The 17,883-nt window shown below is 39.9% G+C and overlaps 1 protein-coding gene across 2 annotated transcripts; it reads right to left on the bottom strand.

Annotated features, from left to right (window-relative positions):
• Positions 1-292: 292 nt before the first annotated feature.
• LOC103378676 (RNA-binding motif, single-stranded-interacting protein 1-like) lies at positions 293-17,858 on the bottom strand. 2 transcript variants are annotated; one of them, XM_008309963.3, is made up of 14 exons: positions 17,272-17,858; positions 13,395-13,537; positions 11,675-11,733; positions 10,929-11,020; positions 8,710-8,861; positions 8,258-8,337; positions 8,050-8,150; positions 7,393-7,442; positions 7,205-7,295; positions 5,170-5,220; positions 4,282-4,386; positions 2,329-2,397; positions 2,031-2,105; positions 293-519 (listed from the first exon to the last, which is right to left on the bottom strand). In XM_008309963.3, the coding sequence occupies exons 1-13, from the start codon at positions 17,320-17,322 to the stop codon at positions 2,037-2,039; spliced, it is 1,113 nt and encodes a 370-aa protein (XP_008308185.1). In that variant the 5' UTR covers positions 17,323-17,858; the 3' UTR covers positions 293-519; positions 2,031-2,036. The 2 variants fall into 2 exon arrangements, with proteins under 2 accessions (XP_008308185.1, XP_008308184.1); XM_008309962.3 differs by having other exon boundaries at positions 8,710-8,867; positions 17,272-17,855.
• Between the last annotated feature and the right edge of the window lie 25 nt (positions 17,859-17,883).

Consider the following 17,883-nt stretch of genomic DNA (forward strand, 5'->3'; position numbering starts at 1 on the left):
TTTGCGAGTTTCTTTTTCTCATATATCACAAATAAAACAAGAAAGTCTTAGAAACGTTTGTGTGTGGTGGCGTTAGGGGGTGTAGCTCAATTTCATGCATTTTATTTGTCCCATTTAAGAAGGAGAAGAAGAAAGGGCAGTTGAGGACAGCAGGGAAAGGAGGAGGAGAGGGAGAAGTAGGAGGAGGAAGAGGATTCTCTGGTGTTGTTTAGAGAATCCGTGAGAAAAAAAAAGAGAGGGAAAAAAGAAGAGAGTGTTTATTTTTTTAACAAAATAAATCTTGTTTGTTTAATTTTTTTTTTGTTTTTGTTTGGTTTTTTTTCTTTTTTTTTTAATTCTGTGATTTGCCAACTGCTTAAGTCCAGAAACATGTGTCCTCCTTTCCACCACAAATGTCTGGGTCTGTGCAAAAAAAGTTCATGTGTCTGGTCCGGTCAAAGAAGTGTGGTGAATGTTTTCATCCAAACTTCATCAACAACTTCCCATGATGCCGTTGGTTTCACAAAGAACTAAAAGAGCCTAAAAATCAAGAAAAACAAAACAGTTAAAAAAAATCTACATAAGAGTTTGTCAAAATGATCTTTTGTTTTGTCGGTTTGAAGATTCTTAGCAACACGAAAATGACCTAATTTCACTTCATTGGTCTCAAAGCTATGATTTATTTACTGCAAATGTAAATCATATTTACCACAACCCTAAGTGAGCTTGGTTTTCAAGCATGACTGTAAAGCTAAAGTGAAAAAAAAAAAAAAATTATGCATCTGGTATCTTTCTTCAATCCCTGTGAGTATATAGGCATTGTGTTCAACTAAACAGGCACATGTTTCATACTGAGTAAGTAAATTAAAACTGGATTTTTTTTTGTGCTATGGCTAAATAGGGTCAGGAAATATTGGTCTAAGATTGTCATCCTGCTCCGGAAACAATTTTATATTCCACCTCCAACTAATTCGTAGAACGCAACATCCACCATGATTCGATGTAGTGATGGGCTTCTAACCCGCCAGCACATTTAAGAACCCCAGTCTGCTTTGGAATGTGTGTCTGTGAGAGACTTTGCTGTTGGAATCTAGTTACACTGTGTCTTTGTACTGTGCACTGTTCTGCTACAGTGTGTGATTTGTGACACTGGTTGTAACTGTCTTCTACGCTAGCTGAGTCTGGCTCAGTCCTTCAACACTGCTGTTTCTGTTTTAGTTCACCACTCCATTTGAAACCATCGTTGGTTAATAATAAATTTGACTGTGAACGTGTTTGTGGAAACGTACCACGTATACAGGTTTATGCTGATGCGAAGGGGAAGTGCGGTAATAATATATTTTAACCAGACAGTGTATGATCTATATGGATAGAAATAAACAATAAACGGTGATATTTGTGAAAAATTCTAATTTTATGGGACTTGAAAAACTCTTTTCATATCTCACTTGTCAGACTTTTTTTTTTTTAAGATTATGATAACCATCTTTAAATGTTCATCAATGTGGTTCTTGTGCGATTATAGTTATATATAAAGTAGACGTGGGCAATTTACGCAAAAGTACTGAACTAATTGATTATGTTTTCGAACCCCCTGCAGTAACAAAAACAGAAAGAGACCCACGATTCTCATAACGACTTAGAAAAACTCACTGGAATACATCAGAATTTCGTAGCACTTCCACTGTCAACAGTACATAAACACAGGATATAATTAGCTGCGCACACGTGACAGGAACATTTTTTCACACGTTTTCATAACGATTAATCCCGGCAATAGTTCAGGACTACAGTGACATGTAACGTGCCGTCACACAGCGTATCGAATGCTATACTGCCCCGTGTGGAAGGCGCCAGCATAACAAGAGGATCATTTTTTCAGACATGATCAACTATAAGATTATTTATGATCAAACGACTATTCGAATATTCGAAAAGCATTGCCCATCCCTGATATGAATAACCCTCTTGTTAGTGAAACACAAAGCTAAGACATTTAATATAAACCCATGTTAGCTGATACGGTTGGCTAAAGAACCTGTCGCACGCACCTGTGTTTACTTGCTGAGTTGACTATAAGGAGAGGAGTTGTTGGAAGAATCCACTTGCTGAGGCGTTCCATTTTCCTGGAAAGGTAAAAAAAAAAAAAAAAGCAGCTTCTGTCATTGAAGGGATAATAACCATCTTCACTGTATTTGCACGGAGATAATGAGCAGCTTCACAGGACCATCATTTCAAATACAACCACGGGTGTTGTGAATGGAGCGTCACTGTTATTTTCTAAGAGAGTTTTAGCGAGGATCTGGGTTGAAAGGATGCACAAACTGGACTGAGTCATCATAAACTCACAGGAGGAGCCTGCATGGGCAGATACTGAGGCATGTACGCTCCCTGGACTCCGGGGTTGGCAGCAATATACTGGAGGAGGAGGGAGAAATGAGGCTTTAGAATGTGCGACAGGTTTTTACCACTTGAGTGACATACATTTACATAAAAAAAAGTTAAAGTAGAGATCAATAAAGTCTTGACATCATTATTAATAGTGTCGCGAAAAGGAAAATAAAGTAATCATGTACACAGAATTTCAATTTGAAAATCCACATTTAGATTGAAAAAAATATATAACAGCAGTATCTGGAATGGAATGTTGAGACTTAAGCCTTGAAACAAATTCATTTACTTTAACAAAGTGATGATGTATTCAAACAAATAATAACAGTATTTGGTTATGTGCTGGTAAACAGCTTGTATTTATCCTGTTTATCTCTTGGTCCGCTGCTATGGCTCAGTAGAAGAGAGCCGGTCTAAAAAACTGACCAGGAAATAAGAGGTTCAAATGTTCTCTAAGTGGTCACAATATCGCAACACAGTATTACTACCGATGCCTACAAACAGAACAAATAGTGTAGAAAGATAGAAAAATGTGTATATGTGTGTATTGCCCCTAGCAAGCGCTTCCTCTGGGAATCAAACCCAGGACTCTCTGCTTCCGAGGCAGGCATGCTAACCGTTACACCATGGAACCGACATTTACGGTATTTCGACCAATGTTACCTGACACCAAGCTTTTACTCTCCCTTCAGACATACAGTGGTTACATATGGTCTCCACCTACTGTATATCTACAAAGCTTTACTCACTATTTTCCTCTAAATAGGATTATTAATTCACAAATGTCCTCATGTTTTTTTTCTACACTGAATGTTAAACTCTTTTGAGACACGGTTAGTGATGTTAACAATTAATCATCATTTTCAATGTTTACATGGCTTTTGTGGCAACGTCAGCTTCTCTTGAGCTTATTCAATACTTGAGACCAGAACGACGCAGCCGGGGCTGGTGATTAGGGACGGGAGAAATAATCGTTTTTCCGATGCGTTGCAATTGTCCCCAGAACTGTTATTGATTTCGAGAAATCCACAATTGATTTTCTGAAAATGAAACGTTGCCGTCTATTATTTCACATGCAGGCTTGATTTGACCAATCAGGTGGAATATCACACGCATAACACACGTCACCATGTCAGGTAAAATTCCTTAACTTATTGGCTAATGCAACATGACAGGTGGAACCGAAGTGTCGAACGAACTCTGAACGAGAGTTACAGCTCAAGAACAACAACGTTTGACTGGCGCCCCCTTTCTTATAAGCTGACACGTGGCAACATTACAGCTTTATAATGTAAGGAGAAGACGTGAGGAGGACAAGAGATACATTTCTTAATCTTAGACGTGGTGTTGGTTAAATAGACGGCTCCAGTTATTTCTGAAGAGCCAACAATAACAAAGCAATGGTTCCACACCATTATTATGGCTTTTTTTTTTTTTTCAAAAGTATTCTGTTCCTTCCGTGTGATATTTGAATTTTTTTGACTTGACTAAAATTTATTTGGGATTTTTCTTTATATAATTTAGACAAAACATGGACGATTGCAATTATTGTGTTTGTATTTTCATATCAAGAGTGAAAGGCTGAAGCATTTACATTATTACATTAGGTATATTTTCATATCAAGAGTGAAAGGCTGAACCATTTACATTATTACATTAAGTATTAATGCTACAAATAATTTTGTTATTTAATTGAGGATTTGACATATACTATAAATAATATAAAAGTCTCCCTTAGAAAAGGAGATAACCTATCTGGAAGGGACCAAACCGTTGTTAAATGGAAAAATACTTTTAATCAATGTTAACGGGTGTCGTCAGGCAGAATAAATACACAAGGCATTCTCATAAGTCTTTAACAAACCCAGTGATCAACAGTAAAAATGTAGACTATCCCAGAATTCCACTTACCGCTCCGCTGTTGCCCAGTGACAGCTGTCCCATCTGCTGAGTAATCATTGCTGGGCTAGGATGCAGTGACATAGAAGGATCCACAGAGGGCGACATCACAGCAGCCTGGAACACAAGCCAGGTCACATGATCACAAATAACATTGATTCTTTAAACCGAAGGGAGAAAAAGTGAGTATAAAATACAGACGGTCGCAAAAAAAAAAAAAAAATAGACAGCCGTTTCTTCAGTTGTTAAAAATGGTTCTGTAAATAATGTGTTCATCTTGAGACATGATTTGATCTCTGCTCCCCGGTTACAGGAAAGTAAGAATGATAGGTCTGCTGTGTCTTCAAATGGAAGACTCTCCTTTCAACATGATGCCTTTGGGGAATAGAGCATTTCCCTGTAAAAAAAAAAAAAAATGTGGGGGGAGGGAGCAAATCAGCAGAGACACTTGTTCCGCTGGAAACCATCTGTTGGAAGAGTCAAAGAGTCACAAGACTGTCTCTGCTTCAGGCATTTCCTGCTGGATCCAAAGAGAGGAGGAGAGCACGGTGGAGGGGGGGGGGGGGCGGCTGAAGGGTGGCGGGGTTTTCTTTTTCCTTGTTCCATTCTTTCATACACACTCCCAACACACACACTAATGTGCGCACTTACACTACGTAAACAGAGCGCTAGCTTTTCCCAGAACTCGGCTCTGTCCTTATACATTTGGGGGGGGGGAAAGTTTTTCTGGACGCTGTGGGTTTCGCAGCGTCCGCAGGAAAATACTAAACTAAAGTAAGTCACAGAGTTGTGTGTGTGTGTGTTAGCTCACAGCCGACTCAGCCGTGCCACACACACCCATTTCCTGTCGGCTACACAGAATAGGAGGCGGTAAACGAGCGAATCTTGTTTTTCACTCACCGGGTGTTGCATGAGATATGGTTGATGTCCCACCCAAGAATGACTCTGTACCTGCGGAAGGACCAAAAAAAAAGAGGGGACATTTTAGTGTCTTCTTGGTGGAATTTTTCAAAAGTTTTCAAAATGTTACTTTATCATTTTTAATTCTGTTAACATTTCCTCTCCTAATGTCTGTCAGTCGTCTTCAGATCAGACCACTGAATTAGGGACACGACATCAGCACTAGCATCATAGGAGAGTCATATGAGGTTAGGACAAAAGCATGAACAATACGAATGATTGTGTTTTGGGTAAACCCCCCCCACCAGTACAGTTGGTTATTAGCCAAAAAATAATTTCCATTTCCACTGAGTGCTATTACAGGAACTATTAGAGTGTAGGTTGTAAGGAATCCTTAGATACAGACAGAGACGTCAGCTAGTTTGACCTCACCCACTGTTCCTAGTTCAAACAGTTACCAATTCAAATGGACCTATGAGGGTCCATCATGTACTTGAGCGCCTTGTGTCTTTTTCTTACTGTATATAAGAATATAAACTAAAAACCTATTACTTTTTTTTAAAGTAAAGGGCTCGTCTTTATCATGCCCTGGGGCCTTTGCTCTGGCAGACTTTTTTATTTTGACATGCACCTTGACATGGGTCAAGAGGTATTTGTAATTAGGTCAGCATTCTATAATTTTCCAAACTAAAAATATATTTTGCAGTGATAACAAATAAATGTCTCTGCAGCCTGGTTCAGTCCTCACTGCAAATTATAGGGACTGCATGTGTATTAGGGATGCGTGTTGGCAAAAATCTGGTGTTATTACATGTATTACGGTAAGCAATTTAATTGTAGGAAAACCTTCAACAAAGTACATGCACAATTCTGTTACAGGCTTAAGGTCAAGTCACTAAAATTGGAACGGAGGAACATCGATACAGTATTGTGAAACAGAATATCGCGATATATATGCGTATTGTTGTTTTTTTTTTTACAATTTTAATACATACACAATGTTTTTGGTATGAACGTCTGTTCATGTTCCCTGTCTGGACTTTCACTTAGACTTCTTTGATGAAACGAGAAACACAGAGCACAGAGATCTGGACCAGATTGTTCTATCCGAAGTACGGTTCACAGTAATTTTTTGGCAAATTTTGAATTTAAAAATTAAATTCCAATGATGTCAGCTTTCCACTGATATTTAGATTTTAGAACCATCTTTCACATCGGTCTAAATTTGATGATTTGAATGAAGTCGATAGCCTGAACTGACAGACTGTGATGGATTATGAAAAAAAAAAAAATCTTGTTTTCATACAGTCAGGCTTTGAAACTGGATAAAATGCACGAACAGAACATCTGATCTGGTTTATATTTAACTTTCCGTCTTATTTTTTCCTTCAGATTCTCACGTCTACAGCACATTGTACTGTCAATATAAACATTGACTGTATACACCGCCATTTTCTCTCACTGGTAAGTGGGTTTTTAGGAGGGTATTTTAAGTTTGATTTCAATCACTATTTCAAATAGGGAAAATAGGGGAAAAAGTCATTTGAACGTAAATCTTTACAAATAAAATTGACTTGACCTGACTATATCTGGATGCCATCTGTTTGATCAAAAAAAAAAAAAAAAAAAACAACCTCTAGACAAGCCCCCACAGATTAATCACTCCACCGATGTCAGTGAACAGCAGGGTTTATGCTGCTTTCAGATGTATGAATCAAGGAGGATCAGGTGGAGAAGAACACATGAGTCACAGAGGACGACTTGAAATACAGAGAAGAGACGCTGTTTTTGGACAACTTGAAACACTCAATCCTGCTGCTGTTTCATATGATGGAGTGCTAAAGTGGTCGCGATGGATTTATCACCTTCTCCATCATTCATAGCACCTGTACAGCCCACACACATGCAGAAACACAGCACTAATGCACCATAAATTTAAAGGCATCACAGAGAACATGAAAGAAACGATTTGATTTCAGCTCTGGTAACTTGACAGGTTCCTGTCAGGCCCAGAAAAAAGGACATTGTGCAGTACCTGGTAGGCAGAGATTGGAGACATGTAGGGAGACATGGAGGGCTGCACCGTCATTATCCTGTTGGTTACTGGATAAGGAGAAGCATAATACCTAACGAAACAGATACAATACAAACACCGAGTCAAGGGTTGTGACGCGAAAGGCCGAATTTGGTCACGAGCTGCCGAGACATAAAAATCAAACGTACCCATTCTGCACAGCTGCCGATGAGGGGTCATAGGCGAGAGTCATTGCACCCTGAGGTGTGAAAATAAATCTGATTTATTCGTCCTGATATCCTCAGGCTAAACAGTAAAAACACGTTTAAAGGTACATAGTAAATCAAAGTCGCTTTTGGAAAAAACAAAAAATATTTATATGGATTTTTTTGTGTTTTAAGAAAAATCTTTTGAGGTAAATTTGGGATCATTTTAGGATTATTTAATCCAATGATATTTCTATATGGCCACTGGTGGACAAGTGGTTCAACCAGTTCGATGGTTACAGTACAAACAAACCTGCAGAAGTGGGCTAATTGTTCACTCTCACTGGATTGACCATAGGTGTAAATGTGGAAATGGTTGGTTGTCTCCATATGTGGCCTTATAATGGACTGGTTTACTGTCCAGTGTTTACCACGCCCTCACATGGTGACTCTAGGTATTGGCACTACGCAGCCCTGTGGCACTACAAAGGCTATTGAGTTGAGTTAGCATTTTATTTCTTTGTCTGAAGAAACAAATAGCAAAAAGTTAGCTTCAGATTAAGTTAGCTTCGCCTTTAAGCCATTTCTGCGTATGATTAAAATATAGAACCCTAAGGGAAAGATAAGACAAAAGAAACCAGACATGAAGCCAATACATACTAATCTGAGATCTCCTGTCTGTCCATTGGGGACAAATCCACTGTGTCCATGTTTCTTCCTTTGACTGTCTGCAAACTTACACAGCAGGGGCTGGGCAGGAGCTGTGAGCAAAGAAACAAGTAAAAACAACGAAGGACACGTTAGCAGTTAGTCCATCACGGCGCCTTCACAGTTTTGACAGGAAGGACAGAGAGGTGAAATTCCCTACCTAGAGCTCCAGATCCCATCTTGACAAATTTTCCATTAAAGTGAGAGATGACTGCGTTACACTGCTCTGTTGTGTCCATCCTGACAGAGGGGAGACATTTAAAGAACGGCTGTGACTCATCTTTGAAATCACAATCTGGACAAAAGAACGGCCCCAACACAATGGCCTGTTGTTAGGCCTGATGCAAACAGGGAATAGCCACAGGTTTCAACAGTTAAACGGCAAGTTTGAAAATTATTTCTGAAAAAAAAAAAACAGTACTTTGAGGATTCAAGGAAACAAACATGGTTTGCTGTTAAAAAAACATTGTGATTTGCATGGAATTTGACGATACTCAAAACCTGAAGAAGTAAGCTCGATATTTGATGGTTACTATTAGATTCTAGCATTAGATTTATTAAAAAAAAAGTCAACCTTGATGTCAGTGTCCGTGTCGATCATTTGAGACTAACCTGGCGAAGCCAACACCTCGGCTGTTACCACTGTAATCCCTAAGGATCCGAGTGGACACGACTTGTCCAAATGGCTGCAGCATGTTCTCCAGCTCCTTTTCATCCACCGACAGAGGAAGGTTGGAAATGTACAGATTTGTGGGGTCCTGCTCCTGTTGCTGTTCAAAGACAGGGAGATCTGTCAGGGTGTCGTGTGACTTCATTCAACGTCTTACATGTAAATAAACATCACTCGTTTGAAAGTGTATTCTTTCCCTGTGTGACATCTGCTTTAAAACATTTCTCTGAATAATTTTACAAAATGATTACCTAAAGTATTACATTTTAGCTTTAGCATTGGGGCTAACTTCATTGCTAGCTAGCTTCATTGCTAGCTTCATTACTAAATATAGCTATTTTGGCTTCATTTTACTACTGTATGTATCGTTAAATAAACCTTTAGCGGTGTTTGGACACCTTTTGCTAGGCACTAGCAACACTGCTACGTAGCATGTACACTGTTTTTGTTACAAGAGCCTGGCTGAACATTTTTTCGCCAGACTACACCTTATGCACATGGCCTGTGCTAGCATCTGTTATATTGTTGGACAGAAATATCTTTTATGCTAACTTCTACCTAGCAACTTCTGCTTTTTTTTTGTTTTACATTTAGCCATCATATATGTAATAAACTCAGAACTATTTCATCACAGGACATGAACCTGTTCACAAATACCTTTTAAACGCCTACATTGTACGAGACATGAAGGTCGCAGAAACCAAGCTTGGAAATTTTCGCTTTGAGTTAATGATATATACGTGTCTGTGTATGTATGTATATATATACACATATATATATACATATATATACATATATATATATGTATATGTATATATTTATATATGAAACATGTAAAGGCAGTGATATGCATTGTAATGAGTTTTAGATTTGGACAAAAACAGAACTAACACTTTAATTGCTTACAGGATCAGGATTGGCGACGCAGCTAATGTGCAGTTACGGGTCAGAGGAAGACATGTATGTACGAACGGCTTCACTGCACACGACACAAATGCGCACATGCACACACTCAAACACACTTCCGCTTTTCTGTGCAGCAGCCGAGCATCTCCACAGTCTTCCCTAGAAACAGCAGGACAGCAGCGTAACTTAGCAGCCACAAAACACAGTGTGAGTGTGTGTACTTCTGCGTGTTCTACTCATCTAGAGCAGCTTGATGCCTGTCTCCAGACACTCAGCACGGCAACGGAGCAGGACTGTAAAATATGGTAGACGAATGACTGGGCTGATTTGCTGTATTTGATGTATACACATTCGATGCAGAAATATTCTGTCCGTTGCCCCAAAAAAAGCTCAACTTCAGATGAGTCAGAGAGGGTCGGTGATTGGACAGAGCAGCAGTGCTGTTGCTATAGTGCTTGGGTGCAGGAAGTGTGTCAGTATGCATGAATGCTAATGCAAACTCTATTAGCATAAAACTTCCCACAATGCAACAAAACCTGAAGTCTGCGGATATCTCTCTGAGACTGTGTGATACTGATGATATACATCAACATTGTTGAGTTCTCTGGGCCCAAGCTGTGATGGACTGAACTGCGGCAGACGCCTGTTCTGTGTAGAAATTAGTCCACATTGAGGGTTGTTTTTTTTTTTTTAATGGACATCTGATAAAAATAAAAATTCCGAATTTTAATCGCCAAAATATACAAAAAGCCAGCATCAGCGATGGTATGAATCAGTAGGTTGACAGAGAATTATTTTTGAAATTTTTAGGAAGACAACAACCTCCTGTCAAAGCTGCATATATTTCCAGTAACAGAACATGACCTCATTTCAGACTTTAGTTATTATTGGAATCCAAAAAATCCCAACACTGCTTCTGCCAATAGGGCTTGAAGAAAGAGGGGAAAAAAAGGAAGCGGGTAAAAAAAAAAAAATAGAAAGAAGAGAAAAAGAGAAGAAGAGAAAGAGAAAGTGTGTAACCTGTCTCACAGGTTATTGGAGTGAAAGCAACATCTGGTTTCTACAGCGAAAGTCAAAAGAACGGGGTCACAGGAAGAACAGCTTGTCAGCTGAGGTCATATGAACAGTCTGATGATATTCGAGAAATGAGCTCTGCACGGACACATGCACACGTTAAAGAGATAGAACCCCATGGAGCAAGCAAGATAAACACACACACACACACACACACTCGACATACACTGGTCTCTCTCACCTTAGCCATCTGGGCTTGTATGCCACTGGTTTTCAGAGCATGCACCGCCTTCAAAGCAGCCGCTGGGCAGTCAAAGTCCACAAACCCATAACCTGTAGTTGTTAGAGCAATATTTACATGAGCAGCCATTTAAACAATAATAACAGAGTCATTTATTACGACCAGACGAGGGACATAAAGAAATAAAGTCCCGAAAGCAAAAGACAGTGTTTATGAATAATAAATATGTGCAGCCATCTTTCTGTCACACACTGGTCTCTATTTCCAAAGGGAGCTGAGTGTTCTGTCATCATCTGCTTTTATTTGTCAAACTAATGTAGTTTAGACTTTGTGTGCAGTCTGATATGAAAAATAAAAGGACAGACACAGGCAGTATTCTTGTTCACAGTGATGGATTACCAGCTCCAGTCTATTAGTCACAGAAAATTGATTTACAAAGACTGACTGTGAAAACAGAGGAGGACTGAGAGCTGCCCAGAAGCACTGGAAAATCATCGGACAGGATTAAAGAAACAACATAAAACAATGAAATAAGAGTTATACTGAAGGTAAAAAAAAAAGTTTTAAAATTTTAATTTGACCAATTATTTCACTCATTTCACACTCACATGATGGTATTGACGGTTCACAGTCTCTATTTTCAATGTTTTCACGCAATAAAAATATTTTGTAATTGTTCACTGTATAGGAATACAATTGTAGAACGACGAGTGTGTGTGTGTGTGTGTGTGTGTGACTTTACTGACCTTTACACTTGTTGGTCGTCTTGTCCAGGATCGCCTTTGCTGACTGGATCTTTCCATACCTGGACAAAACACGTAAACATCCTGGGTTTTGTATTGTCAAACAGATGATGTTCTTCTTTTTCTAATTCAGCCTAATTTCTACAGTTTAGTTTACACACATTATATATTGAAAAGAGACGACGAACGCAGATGTATAACCTAATCTAAATAAAATGTGCAGGGATCCGTTATGGCGATTGGGTCCGTATTTGTTAGGTATCTGATTAATAATAAGTTGAGCGGCGACAGAGGGCGTGAGGTGCTGTCTGAATGGCCGGCTCGAAACACTATTCAGACCTCACTGCTGTGAAAAGCGCTTTCATTTCTGCTTTGTTGTGGGCAAACACCGTCGGGAACATGAACAAAACACAAGCAAAAAAAAAAAAAACAGGACACAACCAGATGCGGTGGCTGGTAACATGAGTGAATGCCTTTCTCCATGTGTTCCTGATTCACTGGCAAAAAGAGAAGAGACAGAAAAAAAATACCACTAATGATGGTGATTGCTGCACAAAATGTGCACCAGGGTTGAAACCTGTACTGGAGTACTGGACACAGACCAATAAGCTGTTTTTTTTTTTTTCATTTGGGCCTGTTTATATACAGAGTCTGTGTGGACAGAAATAACTATTAGTAACGTCTGTTTTATTATTATTATTATTATTATTGTTATGGTCAGTTTACCATTTAATTCAGAAGAAAATGTCAATAAATGACAACTAAACTTCACATTTTAAAGAATTTACTGCCGCTGTAATATGGATCCCACAGTATCTAAATGTCATGCCAAGTTAAGATGACATTCTTTTGACTAAAAATGTATTTTAAAAAAATCTGGTCCATATTTGAGGTTTTGGTCACAACCACAAATATTCTGTTTACTATGATGGAGGAGTAAAGGGAAAAGAACAAATTCTACTACGCTGAAATAATCCCCAAATTGCCAAGCAACGCTCAAAACTAGTTGTCAACAAGTACTTCAATACTAAATACATTTTTGTATAACGAGTTATCAATAAAGACTTTGTAGAATGTCATTATTGAGATCCCTGTTTGTACTGTGTATATGTTGTTTACATGGATAGCAAAACATGGCCTGTGGTCTTTGTTTTCTCATATATGTAAATCACAAAAATTAAACGTCTTTAATTAAGACAGCCTACGGCCTTATTTGGAGTGTTACTGGTTCGAATCCCAGCCGTGTCAGAGATGTGTTGTATTAAGCAAGCACAAAAAACTCTCACTCTCACTGCAGAGGACACATTTGGATGAGTGTGTTTTTTATTCATTTTTTACAACTACTTTTTTTTTACCAAGTTCGTTTGGATTTGATGCGTGTTAGGCAATAGGAACTGGGTCAGTAAAGCTGTGTTTATGGCTCTCCCTGAAGAGGAGTTTGGGGAGGGTACTTGATCTTTGTGTATTACCAGTATGTGGCAAGTCTTGCATACTTTACCTCATGCACAAGAGGCAAGATGTTGTTTGTGCCGAGGTTAAGATTGGTGTCTGGAATTAACTGGTTTTAGTTACGAATACGGCATTTTTAGACTCCCCAAATTAATGAAATTTAATGCAACGTCTTTAATGCAGACTTGTTCCAAATTAATGAAATTTAATGCAACGTCCAATGCAGACTTGTTTCTGTGTGTGTGTATATGTGCGTGTGTGTGTGTCGTCTTACTGGTGACAGAGTTTGACCAGGTCCAGGTCTGTAGTTGCAGGAGGCAGGCCTCGGATGTACAAGTTGGTTTTGCTGAGCTGCTCCAGGCCTGTGCTGCTGCTGTTGCTGCTGCTGCTGGGACTGGATGGAGTCATGGGGTAAGACTGCAGACAGTTGAAGCACTGTTAGGGAGCGTACGGCAGCTAGATAATCTGATTTGAACTCAGGTCAACAGTGATCACAGGAACGTCTCATCTCTGTGTGGAAGCGCAAACACAAACAGCAAGTCGTTTCTGTCATCAGCGTAACGAAGAGCTCGCGTTGATGAGCCGTACGTGAATCAGTTTTCTGCCGTGTGAGACGCAGGCATCCAGTGGCAGAGGTCCATCTGTTCGGGAACTGCAGTCGTTCAACTGCGCTTTTGAGGGATTTTAACCCGCGCCTTATGGAGGGACTTTGCTTTGTCATTTACATTTTTTTGCGCTAGATGCTACTAGCTTTGTCCAATACTGCAGCAGAGCGCAATCTGTGCGACCTTAGCTTTTACTTCAGGGTTGTTGACATTTGTATTAAGTTCAGCTTAATGGAACTATTTCACAGCTACCACCAATCTTCGGGTAGTTAGAGGGAACATCTACATCTACAAGAACCAAAGTATAAAGTAATGTCTGTGAGGATTTGTATAAAGTATAGATCCAATCGTTTGGGCAATTCAGACAACGGTACAGGGCGGCAGTTCACCTCTGGCTCTCCAAGTACCAACAATATCATCAGTACTGAAATACAGCAGGTCAAGTCTGCAATGTTCAGCTACGACACAGTATACCGAAATAATTTATCTCACGAAGATTATTAGCATATTTACACACCTCAAAGAGGACAATAAAACAGCCGTATTTAACAACTAGGCGATTTGTCTAAGGTTAAGGGCAAGCGGATTTCCCTGTCGGCCATTAGGGAGAGAGCAAGCCATTGTTTAAGAACAACTGATATGAGGCAGAGGTATGATATGAGAGGGATCACAAATTCATACGTAGATATATTTAATCAGCACTGTCATGATACTGGCCAGGACTGCAGATGAAATATTGAAATACATTTCCACTGGATCATTAAACACATAATGTAATATCGGTGCTTTGAAGTTAGTTCAAAATTACATTAATGTCTTTTTTTCTATAACCTAGTAGTAACCTAGATTTTTCTGTAGAATATCTGGGTTTTTTTAAAGTTACAATTGCACGTGAACCGAAAGGGAAATAACAGAAGATGGACAAAAGTGAGAGGATAAATACGATTGGTCAACACATTTGATTAGCCCTTGGTCAGAGTAACCAGTTCCTAGACTCACCTTCACTCTCCCACCTTTTATTTTCACTTAATTTCTTTGACACTGTCAATGTAGTTGAGTAAATAGACCTTCTATTTCATGGGAACTCTGATTGAGGCTATAAAATGATCAGAAAAGAGTTACTATACAAATGACATCTTTTCTGAAATCAGCGAAGCACTACGGACATTTTCGCTGGCTGTAGCTAATTGGCAGGTACGTCCACATAACCTCATTATAACATTTCAGATGTCGCTATAAAAAGGGTTAAATGTGAATGGGACATGGCGTGTCTTTATCGGTCTGAATTAATGGCGATGACATTAGCAGCATTTTAGTCACACCGTGTAGTAAAGTGCCACCTCAAACTAAATATATATTTCTTGTGTTAACCTATACGCCCTGCTGTGGTGTTTATCACAATTCTCCAGTATCCTTGGTTCCGTTGAGTCAAACCACAACACACTGTGCTGCCCTGCAAAGCATTTCCTTCCCCTTTACTCATTCATTAAAATAGCTCACAGCCACCTCAAAACACACTCCAGATCGGTTCAAAGATAACGCATGGCAGGATCACACCATCTGTCCATAACCAAAGGACAATCCACGCCATGTGCCAAAGCCCTGGCCACAACTACATGACATGCCAACAGAAATGACTGAGACATTCCTCCATTGTTCCTCAGTGATGGAAAACATGCATAGGAGGCCTTTTATTTCACATGTGTGATTGTGAAAGCTGCAGCAGGAACATCTGTTGGGCCTGGTATGCGTTCAAGTTAAGGCCTAGCATTTTTGTTGGTAGGGAATTACCACTGTCACTTCATCTGAGACCACCAGGGTTCACATGAGGCCTTGGAGACAGGCTACATCTGCCCCACAGCAGAGCCGAGCAGATATAGACCGTACTTCACAACATCTAACCTCATAGTGGACTTGATTGACTGACTCGGTGTTTTTTCTGACCGAGATGTACCCGGTTTCAGATTCATGTCACAGCGAAACGCAGCAATGAAATACTACACCTGAAAACTCCAATGGCGTCTAGTTTAATAAGAACATTAAATGATCGTGATCTTGTCCTGTTCTTTTTTTTTCCTGTAGAAGTAACAGCTGAAGCCAAATTTATACGACATTACTCAAATGGGTGGTTAAACCCTGGAGAGGTCAACCAGTTTTTTTATTGAGACATACGCCATTAAAACTCAGCTACACAATTAAGGTTATTCTTAGTATTGTTTTTTTTTATAGTTTGTGGAAGTATTCCAGAATTCTCTGTTACAAAAGGTCATCTGCCTATCCTCAAGTGTTATTTTGACTGTGAGACACCAGTGCTAACCACTGCACCACTGTAGTGCCCAATGACCAGGCCTTTAAGATTAATATCCAACTGTGTTTGCAGCTGATTGGCTAACGCTTCACCATTAATACATACATCTTCGACCAAGCCAAACATACACAGAGGGGAAACTATCATGATGCGTGAGCAGATGAAGTTGGTATTAAGCAGGATAACGCTATTATCCAGTCCTTCGACAAATTTAATTCATGCACGCTACCCCCTCTAGGTCACGACCCTCCATTTAACAAACACTGCTATGAATCATTTAGTCCTAGATTGATGCAGGCTCACTCTTGTGGCACTGGACATAAATCGCCAATAGTGTGTCAGCGAGCTAGGCAGGATTTTCCTGTCACTGGAATCAGGATAGTATGGGACACCTCCATGTGTCACATATCGTTTAATGTATCATCCAAATCCACAATCCTATTCAACTGACATCACGTTATGCTTTCTTTTTCCTCTTCATGGTTAATCTTCACCACCAAAACCACAAAACCAAACCAAACCTAAGGGTTTGGTGGCGAAGCGGATCCCATACATCTGCTCTGCTCTCTCTCTCTGCAGACTTGAGAGGTCAAAATGAAGGATGCCACACATCACAGTTGACTCGCACTGACACACATTACACTGTGCCATCCCTAAGTCTTTCTGCACTCTCTGTTTCAGGCAGAATATGTTAACCTATAAATCAGGCTACAGTAACTGTCATGCATATTGACCAGTGGAGGGCGATTGACTGGACAAACAAGGTTATTTGCACAGGAGAAACTATGAGTGGTGGAGCTACAACATTGGATCAGAGGCACGTTTGGGCTTTCCGTGTTGGTTAAATCATAGCGATTAGGACATCGAACAATGGAAATTTGCGATCTGTGGGGATTATTTGATCATTTGTTTGGTCGATGATGAACACTGATGGTGATACGTTAAAAGAAGTAGTTGTTTTTTGGCCGTTAAAGCCCTACAAAAGGTCGATTAATTGTGAGGTGATTTAATGTTTTGTAAAAATGTCATCCTCTAGGGATTCCCATTCGCGGAATATGATTATATATATATATATTCCATAAGGAATCCAAAGAGGGCTCTCCAATGTCATTCCGGCTGCCATTATTCCGCTTCTTAATCCAATGCTGTCTCAAGTGTGAGCAATGACAAAAGTAGGCAGATATTTAAAACAGATAAATGATCAACAAACGCGTGTGTGTTCGTATGTTTTGTCCTACCTGTTTACGATTGACTGTCTTTAGTGGGTTGCCTGTGTTTGCGAAGATCATCCTGGAGGTTACAGATTATTTTTCTGCCCCGGAATTTAAAAAAATCGCAGAGAGGAGCCACCACACGGGAATCCAAGTCGGGTTAAAGCCTGCGGTCTGATCAGGATATCCGCATACTGAAGAGAATTCTGGTCAGAAATAAAGCCTGGTTCCTGCCGCACAGGTAGACTGACACATCTATACAATTTGATGCACAGCAGCGGCGACGATGGACCAAGCCTCTGGTCCAGTTCATTGATCTACGACGTCCTGCAGCAGAAGAGCTCAGTCCAACCTACTATACAGACTCAACCATCGGCCCGTGCCAGCAGGGGTGTTCGCATAGGATAAGAGGAAGCGACGTTCAAAGTGGGGGGCGAAGATTCTGCTTTAGCGACAGGGCCGTGTCAGTACGGTGTCGGTGTCTGGGGTTTGGTGTCACACGGAGACAAAAATGCTGTTGTTTCTTTCAACGTTTGACGTGCAGACGAAGCTCTGCACTCTCCGCCTTTCATCATGTTGTCGTCCGCGCATACCAAAAATTCTTCACCCCCACCTCCTCCTGCTGCTGCTGCTGCTGCC

The sequence above is a fragment of the Cynoglossus semilaevis genome, chromosome 5, assembly GCF_000523025.1.
Source record: "Cynoglossus semilaevis isolate Cse_v1.0 chromosome 5, Cse_v1.0, whole genome shotgun sequence".
NCBI lineage: Eukaryota > Metazoa > Chordata > Actinopteri > Pleuronectiformes > Cynoglossidae > Cynoglossus > Cynoglossus semilaevis.